The sequence below is a fragment of the Ciconia boyciana genome, chromosome 7, assembly GCF_034638445.1.
Source record: "Ciconia boyciana chromosome 7, ASM3463844v1, whole genome shotgun sequence".
Classification (NCBI taxonomy): domain Eukaryota; kingdom Metazoa; phylum Chordata; class Aves; order Ciconiiformes; family Ciconiidae; genus Ciconia; species Ciconia boyciana.
This window is the reverse complement of record NC_132940.1, coordinates 7,895,353-7,914,617: the sequence shown is the minus strand read 5'-3', so window position 1 is coordinate 7,914,617 and position 19,265 is coordinate 7,895,353. Positions and strand designations below refer to the sequence as shown.

Here is a 19,265-nt window from a genome sequence, read left to right as displayed (position 1 = left end):
AAGTTATCTTTATATTATTGTTCTAAGCAAAACAACTGTAGACAGCAAAAAAGCCTTTCTTCACAAGCTCCTTTGTTGCCTACTCTAAAATACAAGGCATGTGTTCCTAGCCAAACAATGCAGCTCTTTGTTCTTTATTTGTAGTTCCACTGTCTGGCGATTACCAGAAAAATATAGCTTAATAAGTAATTGAATCTGTTCCACTCAATCAAAATTTTGAGTTCACATTAAATATCTATAACATCCATTTAGTTTACATTCAGAAATCAGAATTTTTTTCCCCCTCTCAAAGTATAACTGACAAATTTGAATACAAACATTTTCAGGATTTTTTTTTTCTCATTTTAATAAGACGGACTCATCTTAATTCAGCAGACACATTTCAACGAAGTTGAGAAAAGACCAAAAAAAAGAAAAAGAAAGAGAGAGAAGCTGCCCTGAACCAGAAGAGGGAAACACCCCATCTGCATCCTGTGGTTGTCAACGATGTGTACTGTGTGTAGGAAATGAGGCCAGACAATTTGCTGCCCTAGAAGCTTGGAAAGAGAAAGTGGGCACACACGAGACTGCGTATCAGCTTTCGAGGAGCAATTCACCAGCCTGGGGAGACTGGCAGGACTTTCCCCACAAACATCTAGTGGCTGACTCAGCAGTGTCATCTGCCTGTAGTCTTCAGGAGCTATGTCATGCTCTAAAGAGTTATAGAAACATTAAAAGAATTTGTATTTTCATGGAAAAGCTTATATAAAAAAAGAAATTTTGCCCCTAGGACCACATAGAAAGTGCAGATCCTACTTAATAGGAATTAACATGTCAGCTCTTGCAGGATGGATACAGAATCCAGATACTAAAGAGGATTAGACCATGCTAATTTTCTTTTAGAAGATATTTGTCATCTTCACAGAAACATAACATTAAGTATTAAACAGTCTGTATACCTTAAAAGCATTTCAGTTCAAAATTTGTAATTCAAATCAAGCATGGAAGCATGATATCTGTCACTATGGCAGTGGCAGTCTCTGTGAAAACAAGGAATTCCACACCCATCCCACACCAGCTTATAATTTTATGTATGCAACACCCAAGAGGCTGAATGAGAAAAGGAGGTGACTGGGCTGTGCTGTATGCTGATCTGAAACTCTTTGGAGTTTTTTCTTTAAGTAGATTTTGTCATGCAGATACTGTATTTCTCATCAGTACGCTGATATTCTTGCTTGTAGCTTACGGTAACAGAAATAGAAATATTTCCATGCATGACCAAGCCAAAACTGTTTATCATCTCATTCCACTCTTTCTCCCAGAGTTGTCAAGCCAGCAGCATTCTGTGGATTTAGGTCAAGCAAATCAAGCGTCATGCCCAAGCCGAGTGCTCGGCTGCACTCCTGCCAACTGCCAGCATAACTCTGCAGTCCCGAAACCCACGGCAGACAACGCCTTCTCCCTCTAGTGGCTTGTGCCACCAGATGCAGCATTTTTAGCTGAAAGCTTATGAACCCTATGCATTTTAATGCAGTGTAACAGCTACAGGTGGAAATGTAAGGACTGCACTTTTTTTAATGACTGACTGAAACAAGGGGGGGTTTTGTGGTGTGGGTTGGTTTGTTTTGGTTGTTTTTTTTTTTTTTTTTAATATCATTACAGTTTCCATGAGTTCTTTGAGCATAGCAAGTCTGAGTATTAGCTTTCCATACACTGGGTAACAACAAATTTTTAAGAGCTGCTGTCTGCTGGTCCTCTTCTTTAAGCCAAACACCTTCCCTCGAGGGGGCCTGTGACCTGAGCCACATAGAGCCATCAGGGGAAAGGTGCAATGGCTGAGCAGCAAGCAATAGAAGTACCAGATGGAATGAGAAGCTCCGAATCATTAATTTCCAGATCTCTTCTTAAGAGAGATTTGAACAAAGGAAATGAGGACAGGAGGAGAGGTGTGACTTGAGGAATGTGAAACCAATTGAAACACTTTCCATTGCGTTTTGCTAATGCAATTTTTGCTGCTCTTAATATCTTCCGTGAGTCTACAGAGAACCAGGCTTACAAACATAGGAGATTAATTGCAATATTTTAATTCTTGTGTTGACAGGCTTTTGGCATAATCTTCGGTAGGCTGATTCACCACTCTGTCTTGCATAGTGGACTGACTTGGACAAAAGCTCAACACAAAAAACTCTATCTGACCTCTTTGAAACTTGGGGCCAGACATCAATTCTGTAGCTGCTAACACCTGTGGCAGTGACTGGCATGACTCTCTGCACTTGGAAAGATGCAGACATCTGGACTCTTCAGGATCCAGGCAGAGAGGTGAACTACCCTGCTGTAGGGTGCTTGAAGAGGGCGAGGGTTGTTTGGTTGGGATTCCCTCTCCCTGCCCCCCAGCAAGAAATTTTGGATCAGCAGAGAAGTAAAAGCTCGGACAGAGGCAAAAACCGAATTTTGTTAATTTTATAATAAAGAACATACATGATCAAGTCCAACTATTCCTGATAAACCTACTCTGCTAGAAAAATCAATCACACAAAATAGTAAAAGCAGGTGTTTCAGTTGCCTTTCAGGTGCAGATGAAACACTACAAAGATACTAAATGCAACCTGAAGCATTATCTTAAACGTATTTCATCCATGAAAGAAAACAGCACTACTAGCCATCAATTTGAATAATGCTATTTTAGCCATAACACAGAGCTTTGATTTAATTTAATACATCTTTTCTGAATAAGTAAATAGACTACAAATATTATACATTTTGTTACACATGGATTATTTCTTATGGAAGCCTTTGACATTCATATTAGCATCTTTAAAATTTTTTTTGCTTTTATCAGAAGGGATGGGTAAGTCACAGACTGAACGATCAGATAATGTCTACCATTAGAAAGGTCCAAAGCAAAACTAGTGCATCCGTGCTTCCATTGAATAAATGTAACAATAAGTTTCCATGGTATTAATGAAATGTTTCTGCTTCTTGCTAACCAGTAAAATACCATACTGACCCATCAGGCATCAGCACAGGCTTTTTCACTTGCTTACTTTGCTCTTTCCAGTAGTTTTATTGCTTCTTCTCTTCTATCCTGGTCTAGATACAGTATCGCCAGCTCCAGCAAGGCATTTGGAATTAGATAATGGTCATATTTTACCTTCTTCTCACTGCATTGGAAAAGAAATAGCCTCAAGATCTTGAAATGATATATTGTTTCCTTCATTTAACAGCTCCAAACACAAATAAATAGAAGATTAGCTAAGATCAGAAGGAGCAGTCAATCTCTATTATGATACTTGTCATGTTCTCTATCAAAAGGTACATTCCAGGTTACTAAATGCGTATTTTGCATAACCATCCTACATAGTATGTTATTTCTCAGGATTACAAAATATTGCCTTTATTATCAGGGAATTATTAGAAAAGAGGACAATATTATGAACTCTATCTGTGTGAATTGACAAAAAGAGATGCCATTCACTGCATGATGTGTAGATGTTCCAAATATAATTGTGCTGCCATCTGTCTCTGCAGACTGCATTTGGCTTTTTGGGTACAGCTTCTTCATGACTTGTAAGACGAAGGGGGGAAAAAAAAAAGGGAAGTGGTATCTCAAAAATTTTATCCATGTATAGTCCCCAGAAAAGGAGAAAATATCTCAGTAAAAAGTGCAGATTTGCAATTGTTCTTCCATACATGGCTAACAACACTGGCAATTAAAATTGCAATTCCTTGATATCAAAGCAACTGAAATAAATACTAAAGATACTGCAGTCCCCTCCCTTCTATTCATATCATGGTTGCATCTCCTCTTACTTGAAATGAATAGTTACTGTGAAATTCAAGAGCTCTCCTATATGCCAGGTATGAAAACTTACTTTAAATAGATGTAATTGAAATGGTCTTCTGCTTCTGAGATCTTGCCCAAATGCTTGAGGCATAAACCCTTTAACAGTTTTATCACGCACTGGTCATCTGCTAGCAATTCTGTAGCTGCAAGATGAAGTAAATGACACATTTTAGAAAACTCTAGAGCAGCAGAGACTTTCCTACCTGTAGGAACTTTTACACAGGTAGGTGTGAGCACAATCCATTTACTGGAAGACAGGACAGAAGGAACTAACCGGTCAATTCAGTTCATTTAACGCAGAGACAAACACGCATCAACCTTTTCATAAATCGATCAAACTTTGTCTAAAAATTGTCGAGCTGTTCTTTCCCTCCCTACTCCTACTGAAAGACTATTCCACAATCTTATTGTTCTGACACCTAAAAACTAATTTAAAGTGTCCACTTTGGAAATATTGAGGTCCAATTTATAATCTCTTAACCTTATGCCTTTATTGCCCTTTAGTATGTATAGCTCTTCTCCTTCCTTGACTTCTAGTCACATGATCTATTAATAGGCAAGTGTTTTATCAATTCTCCACCTTTGTTTAGCTCAACAAAAATATGACAAACTTTGCTACCTGCACCTCGCATCCCCTCATCTTCTTACCATACCTTCTTTTCACCTCTTTTGAGTTTATACTCGTAACTATGAGTGCGTAGCTCAAAGTCACTACTAACAACCACCTTTCTCCACCAGAACATTTTTGCATGATACATTTCAAAGAAAATATCTGGCTTTTTCATAGCCATTCCATATAGACCACTTAGTCTTAAAGTTTACAAGCAAAATCTTCAGCTTGCTTGCTCATTTCCAAGTCGTGAAATACTAGCTAATAAGAATTTCTGCAAAATGTGTGCATCTTGTGCTATTGAATGTCACCCTGTTTCTACTACTCCAATCCTTACCTGGTTCTTCCTCTATCGCTCCAGCTGATAAAATGCTGACACATGGTGCATGGAACAGCTGCTTCCCTTTGGACTATGCAGTTGGAGGCCTTGATCCTACAACTGGAGTCACTTCTACTGCTAAGTCCCACAGAGGCACCTACATACATATGTCACCAAAGCAAATCCCAGGGAAGATGCCCAAAGACTATGCAGCAAACTAACTTAGAAGGAACAGCGAAGAGGTCAAAAGTTGACATGCTAAGTATGTGCACAGTGAGATGACTCAGGGCCACCGAAGAGGTGTTACATAAGAACAATAAAAAAAAGGCAGATCAGTTTTCTCTTCTGGACATCTGTGCCATGAACACGTTCACATGTATGTATTTTCTCTACTTATAACATATCCTACAAACTGCCCTGGATTGTATAAGCAAACATTTAGGGACCTATCCTAGACACAATTGTACATATCAGATTTGCATTTCTAGACATTACTTCCACTAACAGTCTTCCTTTTACATCTTATATGGTATAGCACTGCTAGGAGCACATTCTCAGCTTCATAATTTTATAGTGTTAGATTCTTGCATTATGAATCTAACAGTGAGATGGAGAAAATACAATAGTTTAGCTTCAAACACTGTCAGGAAAGCTCAAGAAAAGCATGATGCCTGGAAACAGCAAGTCACTATTTGGAACAGGTAGTACTTTACATTGTTGGCATGTTTAAAATATATCCCACTTTTTGATTACATGTCCTTATAGTGTTTTATAAACATGAATCAGCTTCTATGAATCCCTACAGAGAGCTAGCCTTATCCACAATTTACCATCTACAAAAAAAACAGAACAGAGAAATAATTAACTTATTCAAAATAATGTAGCAAAATGGGTGACAAAGTGAAAGGGTCAAAAGCCTTCTTCCAAGATGTCATCTTCACTGGAAATATTTTTCTGTTCTCTTTCACAATTAATTAAAAAGGAGATAGCTTTAGCCAGTCTTTCAGGCAACTCTTTCAAATCTTGTGTAACACAATGTCCACAGGAAGACCAAGGTCCTAGAAAAGACTGCAGTGCAGTGATTTAGCCCATCTTCCTTTGTCAACAGGGCCTTGATCCTTCTGCAGGAAGGCAGTATATAATAAGATAAAATATTTAGTAAGGGAAAACTTTGTGAGAAAAGCTGTGCAGACTGGCTGTGCTCCCATAGGAGCTGGGAAAGGTTGGCAAGAAATAAATATCCATTGAATCTTCTCATGGATGGCTAATTAACAGACTGACAGAGTATGGTAGCAGAGCCTGTTCCAGTTCAATACTGTCCTCTATCTTATGCTCGTTCATAGTGCAAAGGAAGCCCATCCTTGGTGTCCCAGCTTTCTATAGCATACTGTGTACACACCAGTACTATTCAGCCCAAGGACACATGACAAATTAACAGCACTTTTAAAACAGAAGACTGACTTGTCTCCTTCTATTTATCCTTGAAATATACAGATATACAGTATCTGAGGATAACAAAGCTTCACGATCCAAGTAATCAAGTCAATGCATATGCCGATTTTGATCTAGCAAAATAAACAGTCCTTTAATACATGTCATAAACTACTTCTAATACACATCTGTGGATGTAAAATCACTTGCTGCTATTCTAAGTTATTGCTATATTAAAAAGGAAAATTATTCCCATCTGCATAAACAGTTTATGGTTTCATTATCCATGTTCCTCCTATGATCAGATTAACTTTACTAATGAGCGTTTCTCTTTAGTCACAGATAATATCTTTAGCTATTGCACTGTAAAATACCTGCTTAAACCATATCACTGATTACCTGAACTTCTTGCCAATGCTTCTTCTGCTTCAATTAATGTCTCTAACATGCCTTCTGTTAAGTTGGGACATTTTCCAATTACAGCATAGCCATTCCAGATATACATCATTTCCTAGGGTCAGGGAGAAGTGACAGCATCATTAATTACAGAACTGGATAAATGCAGTTATCAAATACTTTAGTTTATCTCTGTATGATGAAAAAGTTACAGATTCCTTAAATAAAAAGTCAGTTTGTCAAAACATATTTTCATTGCAACTGAGAACTTGTTACATTGGTTTTCAGAACAAATTAGCCCTGGAAAACAACTAAAGAGCCATTTACTATGCACAACGCAAGGAGGATTGCTTGAACAGAATGCAAACACAATCTCATTTATAGATGAAGGCAAGTACCAACAAAACAGACAAGACTTAAAACATCCATGGCACATGGTTAATTGTCCCTTGATTAAGGTCTCCTCTTGTTTTTCAGTTCTATCCTAGCCAGGGCAGTAATAACTATAAATAACTACAATGTATTGCTTCCACAGAAAAAATACAAAATCTCAAGACAACAAAACAAAATGAAAAACAAAAACCCTAACCTTTAAGCCAAGCTTCAAACAAACCAAAAGAATTTTACAGCCTAACTGTAAACCCCTTAAATTCCTCAGGTTTGTTTGATGTTCCCACAGAAAGTAACTTCTTTCTTATTCAACTGTTCTTAGAGTAAATTTTATTTAAAACTATTGGTTTAATTAATATGTGTTATTGGGGTTCTCTCTTAGAGTATATCACCAGACCAAATGTGCCCATTGCCACTAGCAATCACAAAGTTAAAGATGGAAATATATAGACTCACCACTGGTCCTCATGACAAGTTATTTATACAACCTAGTCTGTATTTGATAATTTAAAGCTTTTTGATAAAATTTCTTTATAGAATAACTGAGTTCTGGAACTACAGTACAAAAAGTTGTCAGGCTAGAATAGATGAAACAGTATGTTAACCCCAGTCACTGTTGCTTTCACCATCTGGTCTCTATTGACTGGAAAACCCATGCAGAACTTACTGTATCTAGCGCAGATTTGTTAACATGGTTTTGACACAGAAGTACTCAGACTACATTTAGTTTAGGCTAAATCTCTGAGCTAAGACTTGCTTGAGGACTTGCTCCTCTCAGCAAGTCCCTTCACAGTGAAAAGAAAAATTCTAGAGATGAGATTCTGCACCCAATTCCACATCCTCAGAGTGCTTTTAACTGTTCAGCTGCGGCATCTGCTGCCTCAGAAATGCAACTGCAGCAGAAACAAAGGACGCAGTGCCTGGCCACTCCAAGTAGAGCCCTTAGCACAGAAACCTGTTCTGCTAAAATCCCATTAGAATAGCCCAGCCATACCCCAGGTATGTACGTTTCTTACTCTCTACAATCTCTGAAACCTGAAAGGCAAATCAAAGTAACCTAATTATTTCTCTCATTTCAGTCTTATGACTTAGTGGAAAGTGGCCCCTAGTGAATACCCACGCTATGCTGTAACAACTATATTCCTTCAAGAAGCACTGTGTCACATACCCAGCTGGTGGGCTGAGAAATGACTACTCACTGGTGTCTCCAAGAAGCTCTTTTTCTTAAAGAGTTCAGGCATTTTCTTAAAGAGTATTTACTAATTATCCATCTGTTTCTCAAACAAAGCAGCTCAAAGCACTGCAAATGTTAACACCACTGCACTTGGCAAACCTGTGGAGTCAAAATCCTTTTACGTTCTTTTACGTGTTCTTTGCAGACCGATTTTTTAAGTGCACCATGAGCGAGGCAATGGGTGCTTATGCAGCTGTTTTCATCTGGCCACAGGGAACTGGCCAGCATTACTGGCAAAAAAAAAAAAAAAAAAAAATCAACAGTATGCAATGGTTTTCTGGAGTGGCTAAAGGATTTGGCTGTTTCATCCCGGCACCCCTGAGCTGCTCTGGAAAGCACCAAATTGCAAAATTGCAAACATGCCAGGGCACATTAAATAGATGCTTACGTGCAGTCCCTGATTCTTGCATTGTTTCCTTGATTTATTTTTCCCCCTAACTTGTACCTTAAAGTCTTCTTTTAGTAGTCTCAGTAAATGACACGACAGAAGAGACCTAGGGCAAAGTTCCTCAAAAGGGAATCAAAAGACTAGCTGTTAGGAGCACGCTAGTCTATAGCTGGAATAATGAGTTACACATGCAACACATTTACGTGTCACAAACAACTGGCTTAGTTCCCTGTGGCTGGTGCATGCCCCAGTTTTACAGCATTCCTCGCATTCATTTGGCTTTGCTTTGGGAACATTCCAGTCTCCTGCAGAGGTTTTACCTTAGAAACATGGAAAGATACTATTCTTATTATCTCGGTTTTATTTCCATAAACTAAAAAAATGGTAGTAAGGGTGTGTGTATGTATTTCTAACTTACCAAAGGTGGAACAGGCAAAGGAATAGGGTTTGAAGAAAGATACCGTCGAGCTTTCCGAATTGCAAACTTTTCTGTAGGCAGTGATTTCCCTGCAATTTTCAGTTTCAAACTAGGAACAATCCTGAAAGTTTAAAGGAAAATGTAAGGAAATTTTCCTCTGTGAACCTCTGGGAAAAAAACATTCAAACTTAAAAAAAAAAAAAAATCAAACCAAAGAGAACTTAAAAAAGCTGTTACACACTGAGCTATTGCTACCTCCAGGGAAGCTGAGCAATACATATTCACAAAAGCTGTCTTTATGCAGGGCACGTATCTCTCTAAGCTTCCTCTTTAATCAAGCAGGAGGAAGAGGGATTCTTCCCCACCCAAAGAATAACTTAGGTGATGCACCTAACTTATAAAGGGCCCATCTCTCTTCACAGACTAAGAAAGAGGCAAGCTAGCTTTTGTCAGTGTTCCTCCCATTCTCCCAAACTGATTTACTTTGTAATAGATCCCAAATCCAGTGAAATTGGCTTGTAATCATTACATAAGATATGGAAGGCCTGAAAAGTATCAATATATTGTAAGCACATAAAAAAGTGATATTTAGATTTTATAGAAAAATCATAAAAAACAAAGTAATCAATTTTCTTTGGCCCAGCAGAGTTTAGGCATTTTTGAGCTTAAACATTACAATTAGGTTAATTCGCTGTGTTAATAATGCATATATTCACTTGCACATTTAACGATTTCATATTCCTCTCAGACTCAGAACCCAAAAATCAAGTGGTACTGATGTTGCCTCCACTAAGAAGGCACACATCTTCTTGCATAATCCATTGAAGGCTTTTAGATCTTATGTGCCGTTTTGATTAAAGGAAAAAACTGAAAAAGAATGTGAATGTTACACTCAACAGCAGCAGACACTGTATGGCTGATAGACCTAATATCCTGTCTCTAAAGTACTTCCAGGCCAGTAGAAATCTGCTGTCTGAACTCAGGGTCCACTTTAGTCTAAGGGGATGTTTCATTCTGCAATTTCTTACCAATCCAATACTACTTGTGCAGATCCTCTGAACTGCACAATGAATAGTTTTGCCTCTCTTCCCCCAACACTGTGCCATGAAAAGATAGGAAACTCTTGTAACTGGGAGTTAGCAAATTTTACCTAAATAATTCAACTTCGCTGTCTCCAAAAGGACTGCAGTCATCTGGTCCAAACATACTGAGATAAGCAGCTTTCATGTAAATATAAGTAGCCTGCAAATGCAATCAAGAACATCTGTACAGAAAAATGAATTTACAGCATCACCATTATTGACATAAAGCACAAAACAGCAACAAAGAGGAAGAAGTTGCTGCTTTTGTTCACAAACAGACGTAATCTTACAAAATTTTAAGCAGGAGGTAAGTATTTTAGAAAATGGAGTACAGAATATTTTTTTTATCACGTATGTCTTTATTTACTTTGTATCAGCTTATAGTTTATGTCCACATTCCATGAACAAATGTCATGTTTGTGTAAAGTGAATTTTTATTACTCTCAGGAATACATGCTAGGAAACTCATGAAAAGGTCAGGCTCAGAGAAAGAAAAATACTACTATATAGTCTATGTGACCAATCACAACTTGGTAGCATACCTCAAATATTAGGTTCTAGAGAACATGAAACAGTTTTTGAAGGGTTTCATGATTTCAGATTATGGAAAGTACTGATTTCATAGGGATTCCTGAGCAATCATACATTCAGCAACCAAGGAAAGCAAAGCAGCAGAGGACGTTACAACTCTTGCAACAGTTGAGAATAACAGTTGGTGAATTCTTGAGTACTGCTTTAAGGAGTCTACAGTAACCATAAGTTTCAGGAGTTTTCTAGAATATTTTAAGCTGTGATTATTTATTTACATCGGAATCTAACAGTGCGTATACGTGACCATCTTTCATTTAGCTCATGTAGTTACTAGTTTGCTACTATCACGTTGCACCGTAGATTACATATTAATAGGAAGCATCTTCTCTGCTTCTCTAAGGCCCCTGCAATATAGTATAAAAATCTATGCACAGTTTGAAAGGATACACATTAATATTCATCCTACAGCATTTCAGGATATTAAAAGCTTTTAGCCAGGTGGCATACCCCTGGCTGCGGGAATTCTGTGGGAGCTATTCAGACTAGTGCACCTGGCTGAACGTGTTGCTGGAATCCCCAGGGGCACAGGGGGTCCATAGCGCAGTTTTCACTCGAGTGAGAGCACTGAGAAAGTTGCTCTCACCTGGCTGCTTGGACCTTATGTCAGTTTTGGTTCCACTTGGCCCATACATACAATGTGTAGTAGAAAAAACAGAGATACCCTCCCCGCACACATAGTCTGATCACATTAAGAAGAAACAAACTTCCAGTCAACCACCCCACCCCCGGACAGACTTAATCCCTTCTGACAAATTTCCCTGGGGCTCAGGGGAAGATGAAGGGAGGAAAGCTACCAGGGTTCTGGATGGAAGAGCTTCTCCCTTTCAGATGCACAGGGTGAGGTGCCTCTTCTAATTATATTTATTATCCTGGAGGCACCATCATGGCTAGCCTCACTCATCACCAAAAGAGCTTATATCCTTAATGTAACGAAAGAAATGGCAACTTGCGCCATTAATTGCAATGTGTTGATGACACAACCAGTCAATACACAGCAGAACATCTTTAACAAGCTGTTCTTCATCTACAAGTCAGGCCCAAAAGATTTCTGTTTGCCCACAATCTGTTCAGATTTGAATGTTTGCAATTCACATTGCTCTATAAAAGCCACAGCAGACCAGGTTTTGTTTTACAATCTTAATCTTCAAAGCTACAAAAGCTTCAAAGCTACAAAAAGTCAACTCAATCTGATTGAAAGTTAATAGATAGTACAGGGCCTTCCGCCCTCTTGTTCTGATTAACTTACCTTTGACCAAGTGTTTTCTTTGCTTAGCAGGTCTGCATAGAAGAAAGCCATCTTCCACTGGCGCTTGTAGGTGAAGCACCACATGAGCTCCCAGTAACACATGTGATGAAACTGCTTCCAGTATTGCTGAGCCTCGCAACATTCTTCATACCTGTTAACTGCCTGAACACAGAGATTTCCAAACACTGCCTTAATCATGTGTAAATGCACATACACCAGTGCTGTAATAGACACTGGGGCTCCAAGATCTGCCAGCACGGCTCCTGTAACTTCCAAATTATTAACAGCCCAGTATTCCCCAAAATCACATCTGTTGGCTTCACACAAGAGATCCTTAGCTCCACAGTCATCGTGGTGTTAGCAAGTTTACCCCTGCCACAGAGCTCCCCATTCTTGGAAGTTATATTAAGTCCTAAGCATAGGCAAAATGAATGTTTTTGTCTAGGGAAATTAGGAAACTAAAGATGCTCAGCTAACATTTATTGTTGCAGCGCCAAAGATTTCAAGGGAACTACTGCACTGCACACCAGTTGATACTCTGTCTCAGAGTATTTTGGACACACATTCTTCACGTCCCTAATTCTTTCAGGTCTTGTATGGCTCTCCACTCAGACTGAAGGCAAAGGATTACCACTGGATGTTATTAAAGGCACAACTCGCTTCAGGATAGGAAAGACAATGAGAAAACTGTGTCATTAATACTGGCAGACTAGATTATCACCAGAAATTGAGAAGGGTAGCAAAACAAGCTGGTCAAACAAGCTAGTCAAAATAGTTTTCAAAATTCCTGTTTGTAATTCATAAACTATAAATTACATATAGGCCAAAGCCACAGGAAGCATTATCCAAACAGGAAACATTGTTCCTGGAGGAGTTTTTCTAAAGCTTTCAAGATTTACTTTCCCAAGAGTAAAAGGATTACTTACCGCATCAATATTACCCTTTAGTGTTTCTATCCTGCCTGCAAAAAACAGGAATATGGCTCCCTGTAATAAATAATAATAAAAATACAAGTATTCTATAACAGTTTTCAAGCTGACCATACAGTCTAGATTTGGCAAGAAAACATTAAACGATCATACCAAACTAAATTATGATTCATTTTACCTTTGGATAGCGAGCCAAGTAAGGCTTAAGTAGTCTTTCTGCCTCCTCAACATTTCCTTTTCCTGTCCCTAGAATGCATAAAAATGCAAGTGATAAAAATAGTAAGAAAAAAAAAACCCTAACCAAAAAAAAAAAAAGAGAACAGGAATGCCAAGTACTGATTAGCCATCCTCATCTGGCCAATATGTAAGTTCCTCTCTCTGATAAGTAAGGCATAAATACAGGTTGGTGTTGCACTAAGCCAGCAAGCAGGAAGACCCAAACAACATTGTGTTTACCGACTTGAAAACTCACTTATGCGCAGCCCAACAAATTTTATAGAATGCTTTAGCAGGAGATAACAGGGAAGTGTATCTCAGCGGGAAGCTATCAGCTCCCAAAAAAAGTCAGGGATGACATAAAAACACGAACAAAGTATTCAGGAAGTCATCACTTACAGCCATTATTTTAACCTCTCAAATAATGCACCTGACTACTGAAGACAGATTTAGTTCTCACAACTTCCTTTGCTATCCCCATCGTCTCCCTTCTTATGTGTTAAACAAACCTCCATCTTGAAGATTAAGACACTCTCTTCAGTTACGATCACTATTGTAAAATCACCCACGAATGAGTTATATTTAATCTGATCATGGACAAACAATTCACCAACAAATAGGTGATGGAATCACCTTTTTCCCCTCTGTGTCCCACAAGAACTAATCAAATCCAAGAGTTATTATAAACAATCTTACCTAACACAAAGGTCATGAAAGTATGATAGCAAAGCAACAGCATGGTACACAGCACCGACCTAAAGCTGTATGATGATGCTCCTTCTTGAAGCTGCAGCAGACCACGCTCCTGCGCAAACAGAGGTGAGGAGGACAAAGTATTGGAAAAGAACCAAAGCTGTGTTTTGCTGGTTTGTTAACTTCTGCAGTGTCATCTACAGATTGCTCGCTCACCAAATTCCCAGAATGCACTGACATACATTGCTTACATAGCAATCAAAGATAAAAACACACATATGAAATTATCTAACAGTTTTTCATGGAGTTACTGCTTAGCCTGGAAAACATCTGATGACAGAGCAGCAACTTGGGATTTATTACATGGTTAAGATAAGAGAATGTTAGACAACTTATCACCATCATCCAAGTGCTGCTAAACAGCATTCCAGAAACAAAAAACAGAGTTTTGTAAAGCTAGGCAAATAACACATATTGCCATCGTGCAGTGTATCCATGTTTGTTGTTATTCACTGCATAAGCAAGTTAAAGATACCAAGACAAAAAAAATCTGCAACTAGCAGGGCAAAGGATAACAGGGCAAAAGGATGTTTTTAAGTACGTTAAGAACAAAAGGAGCTTTGCAGTGATATTGGCCCACTACCACCATTGGAAAAATATGATTAAAAGAAGAATATTTCTGTTCCCTTTGGGAAGAACTAAAGCAATCAAGTATAATGCTGTGTTCATATTCAATGAGAGCATGATGGATAACCAGCTTTAAGGATTCAAACTCCTGAGGCAACAGCATTTAGCAGCCCATTCTAGGACTGGTTCCATGATATCAAAAGCAAGAATATAAATATGCAAACATATTAAACATGAGATCTGCCTACTAGTAAATATGCACAGTAAGACGTCCACTGTGTGCTGGGGAAAATTCTGTTTAAAAGTTACACTATGACTGCAATGGAAAGTTACTGGACCATGATGTATGTGACTATAGGGACATCCTTTCAAACCAGCTACACTATAAATAGGGACCCTGAGGGATGTCTATCGGAGCCACTGCGGAAGGTATCAGAGAGAGCACTCGAAGTATGATCTCAACACAGATTTTCATCTTTTGTGTGTCCTTGCCAACACATGGGTGTTACGCTACCTCACCTTTACCACTTACTGTGTAAACCCTGAAGCCTGTAATCATATTCTAATTTTCATCATACATGTACTTTTTCACTTAACTAGTGTGGTTAATTGTTTTCACACAAATACAGTAATTTTGTGTTTTTTTAAAAAATCTTGATTGATTACATTAATTACTGTTATAGGGAAAAGTACCATTAACACACATATTTGCAGGTCAATTAGTATAACATCTAGCCTGGACAAAATAATGAAAATATTGACTTGCATGTCACTTCAGAAGAAATTAAAAGATAGTAAAATCATTCCTGAAAATCAATGACTTAATGAAAATCAAGCACTCAGCAAAATAAAGCCAACTTCATTTTCTGCTCAGAGCAAAAGTTTGATTGATACAGAAAAGTAACAAAATATGATATATTCAGCTTCTTTAAACTGCCCAGATGAAAACCACAAATATTTGGATTTAAAAAAAAGTAGCACTGTAGCACTGCAAGGTAGAAGTAAGACAAAACATTCTGTGGAATGAATTTTGGCAGAAAAAAATTCCGAAGTAGATTTCCAAAGTACTTTTTTTTTAATTGAAAAATCTTCAGGCTGGATATTTCACTGAGCCTTTACTGACATCAGTACTAGGCCTTACAGTGTTTGATATCTTCCATATAATATAAAAATACATATAAAATGGCTGCTGATCACATTTGTGAATAGCATTAAGAATGATACAGAAACAAATTATATTAGTTATACAGAATAATTGAATAATTTGTCAACTTGATTTCACTTATGTATTTCAGTCCCAAAAATGTATTTTAATACAATCAAACACAAAGTTATCATCTGTACAGACAAGGCGTGCGATCCACATCCACCCTACATGGGACTGCATCCTGGAAAGACAGAACTGTGAAGTAACTGGATTAAGACCATTGCACATTCATCAGAAGAGGGCTGCAAATCTGGCACACTTGAGCCTAAATTCTTAAACTGAGTAGTTACACAGGTATGGGAAGCTCACCAAGCAAGTTAGTTCACTCTGTGATATGTCCATAATCCTATTTTGTCCATTACAGGCATTAAAGAATGTTTACTTTTCACTCTGCCACTTGAATACCCCAAACTTGCTATATTAAAGTAACAATATAATCAGTAGACAAATCTGAAAAAAATAAGTCTAGAAGTAGTGGTTAGTATTACAACGCTTGCTTGTAGAAAAGGATGCAACAAAGCTGCTTCTCCTCAAAAAAACTCTTGCAAACTGCTTCTGTTATGATGAGATCCCCAGAAAAGTGGGATGATGAAGGGTGTCGCTGGGAAACATGTTTTAGATACCACATTCAGTCAGTCAGCCAGCCTCCCTGGGCTCTCACTGTGGCTGGCAGAGACAGAGGTACTCCTCCAAGAAACAATTCAGCACAGAAGCCTAGGTCAGACATTATGAATCACCTTTTCAAGCACCTATTCCTCCTCCACAGGGAGCCTACGGAGATTACCCAGCAAACCTAATCAGCTAAGTGAGGTGTCATGAGTTGGGCAATACTATTTCACCCACGCAATCCTCACTGGGGATCAAACTGAGGATCTCAGAATCAAATCGCAAGCAGCTACTACTTGAGCCTAAGAGGTAACTCCGTAAACAAACCACACTCACTGCTGCCAGTCACTAAGTGAGTATATTATAATTGTTAGGACACACCTTCTAACCATAAATAACCCATAAATATCTCCCACACCTATGCCACAGGTGATATGAGCAATCCCAGAACACCAGGAACGAGCTTCTGAACAAAGTCTATTACAATAGACTTTACAATAGACAATACAGTAAATAGACTTTACTGTAACAATAGGCATATTGTTACAATATAAAACATATGTCAAGGCAGTAAGTGCTCATCATTTCTCAAAAATACTTAAATGACACTAACACATTTAGGTTTTGTTATCATGCAAAATGTAAGTTACTCTGAAGGGCATAAGATATTATGCAGAGCAGGGAGCAATGACACTTCTTAGAAACACATGTGATCCAACATGATAACCCCCACCTTTCTGTGCAAGTTGCTCATAACATACCACAATCTCTTAATTCCCAAGACTGTCTCTACATTATATTATGTCAGTATCTCATTGATTTGATCCTTGTTCCAAGACATCCAATGCTCTTTCATTCAGGACTCCCCACATGAGCAGTGGGGATTCCCACAGTGAATGCAGGACAAACAAGGACAATGCTCAAAACCATTATCAGACAACATTGAGACTGGTTCATATTTATATCACCTGTCACTGACCAAAATTCATCTACTCTCCTGAAGTGAAAGCTCCTGAATAATATTTTTAAATCACTCTTTTTTAATTAGGGATCTTGACAATGAAAGCAAAGCAAGGTCATCGTTCACGTCCCATGACCCAATCACATTACTGCAGGCTTAGCAAGGAGGATGGATACTACTAACAGCTTTTATGAAGAACTGACTAATTAAACTGGTAGATGGGGCATTTAAATGTATCCCATGAAATAATTTTAGATTTAACCTTCATTTAAAATTTGCAGAAGAGACCAAAATGCAAATCAAAAAGATGCTTAGTGGGAAACAAATGCAATTTATTACAAATTGAGACATCAAAAATATTCTTCAGCTCAGCTGCTTTGGGAAAAATGTCCTCCCACATCAAAAAGTATAATTTGAAAGAAATTGGTTCTATCTGAAAGTTTTTTCTGCCTTCCCCTGAAATCATGCTGTCAGCTGACCCTCTGACAAATTGCACATAACATATGGTGGGCTCACATCAAACCTTTCTGCAGTTTAGCAGCACATTATTTGTAATTGTCTATAAAATAAGAACAAGAGTAAATATTACCCTGAGACCTGGCAGAGGGTTCAGTAAGAAAGGTTCAGTGCTTATATGGGAGATAGTGCAAGGACTCTTCTGATCTCACACCAGAAGCTAGTTATTAAACACAAAAAGTCCAGATGGGACACATACTCCACCTACGGCCCAGGGAGTGAGGAAGGCATGCCTCTCCAGCACAGCATCCCTGACGGTGTGTAATACATACCTCTGCCCACAAAAAATTTCTCATGAAATTGGGCAAAACTGCATTGAACTTCAATGCCCAAACGCAGGGCCTATGCCATTAAACACAACTAATCCCGTATTTTGACTAATGATACAGGGGAAAGGAGCTTGAAGAGTGAGAAGGGCACAACTGGCACATCTTGGACTGGAAGGGAACAAATGTGGCCTCAGGCTACTCTTGATCTTATCCTACCTATTTTGAGACTCCAGACTGCTGTTAAGTTGATCATGTTGTCCACAGTGCCCGCAAATGGCTTAGGAAGTAACGGAGCTTTGGGCATGCCCTCATTTACTATCAGACATGACATGTCTGAGAGACAAGAAGAGTCCCTAGGGGCAAATCTGCTGGCTTCAAGGCAGATTAGTATTGTGGAAGATACTACAATGCCATTTTATATCCAGTTTTAATAAACACATGACCCACACCAAAAGCAAGCTGTCCTCCAGTGCACTGTAGCGCTCTCAGGTAAACTGTAAACAGTTTAAGGCACTAACCATGGCTCTTTTGTCTTTTGCACAGTCTGATGCTCACCATGAGCATTTAATGGAAAAGACTGCAAGATTGAACACAGATGTATTCAAAACTCCTTTCTTCTGGATGCGGTGCAGCACGACACACAAAGTTTCCCTCTCCTCCTCTGTCATTGTTTCTTTCACCTTCTAGACTCTTGTCTGTACTGCAGGGGATACCTTCCTCTTGCAAGCTTTGGAAAACCACCACTGGAAAGGATTGCCAATACAACTGCAATTTTGCTTTTGGCTTTAGGCATCTGACTCACAAATGTTAAATGCAGAAAGACTTTTTTAGGATGTTAAAATAAATGGCCATCAATGAACTTAGATCAACATGTTTAAAATAATCCTTTTTTATGGTGTGCAGACAGCAGGTTTTTTGCTTAAATTTATGGTAATCTAGGTCATGCTTCAGTGAGTTATTAAAAAACTGGAACAGAAGCTGACTCATCAACACAAATATCAGCCCACTCATAGCCATACAAGAAATCCCAGGGCCAAAAGAAAACAACAGAAATTCAATTAGATGGACAATGTTCATCTGCAGTAATAAGATGAGTGTTCAGCAAAGTATTCTCAGAACTCTGCTGGTACGTGAATTGCCCTTACATGTCTAGGAGTTTTGCTTTAGATGCTCTTTGTTTGTGTAACTGACAGGTAAAACTATTTGATTTTTGCCTCTACTGCTTGTGAAACAGCTCCTGGTCAGCTCCTGTAAATTTCCAAGTTCTAATCCATGCTCTGCCAAAAGCTCCTTGCTTTTAAACAAGACATTTT

The 19,265-nt window shown here is 38.4% G+C and overlaps 1 protein-coding gene across 1 annotated transcript in view; it reads right to left on the bottom strand.

The window, feature by feature from the left end:
• The window catches only part of TTC39A (tetratricopeptide repeat domain 39A), a 49,789-nt gene that overhangs the window by 1,990 nt on the left and 28,534 nt on the right, over positions 1-19,265 (bottom strand). Inside the window, exons 9-17 of the mRNA XM_072868407.1 lie at positions 13,770-13,878; positions 13,036-13,103; positions 12,855-12,914; positions 11,929-12,090; positions 10,160-10,251; positions 9,010-9,130; positions 6,583-6,694; positions 3,852-3,966; positions 3,024-3,140 (exon numbers count right to left, since the gene is read on the bottom strand). Coding sequence (XP_072724508.1) covers positions 3,024-3,140; positions 3,852-3,966; positions 6,583-6,694; positions 9,010-9,130; positions 10,160-10,251; positions 11,929-12,090; positions 12,855-12,914; positions 13,036-13,103; positions 13,770-13,878 — 956 coding nt within the window. The remainder of the gene's footprint in view (positions 1-3,023; positions 3,141-3,851; positions 3,967-6,582; positions 6,695-9,009; positions 9,131-10,159; positions 10,252-11,928; positions 12,091-12,854; positions 12,915-13,035; positions 13,104-13,769; positions 13,879-19,265) is intronic.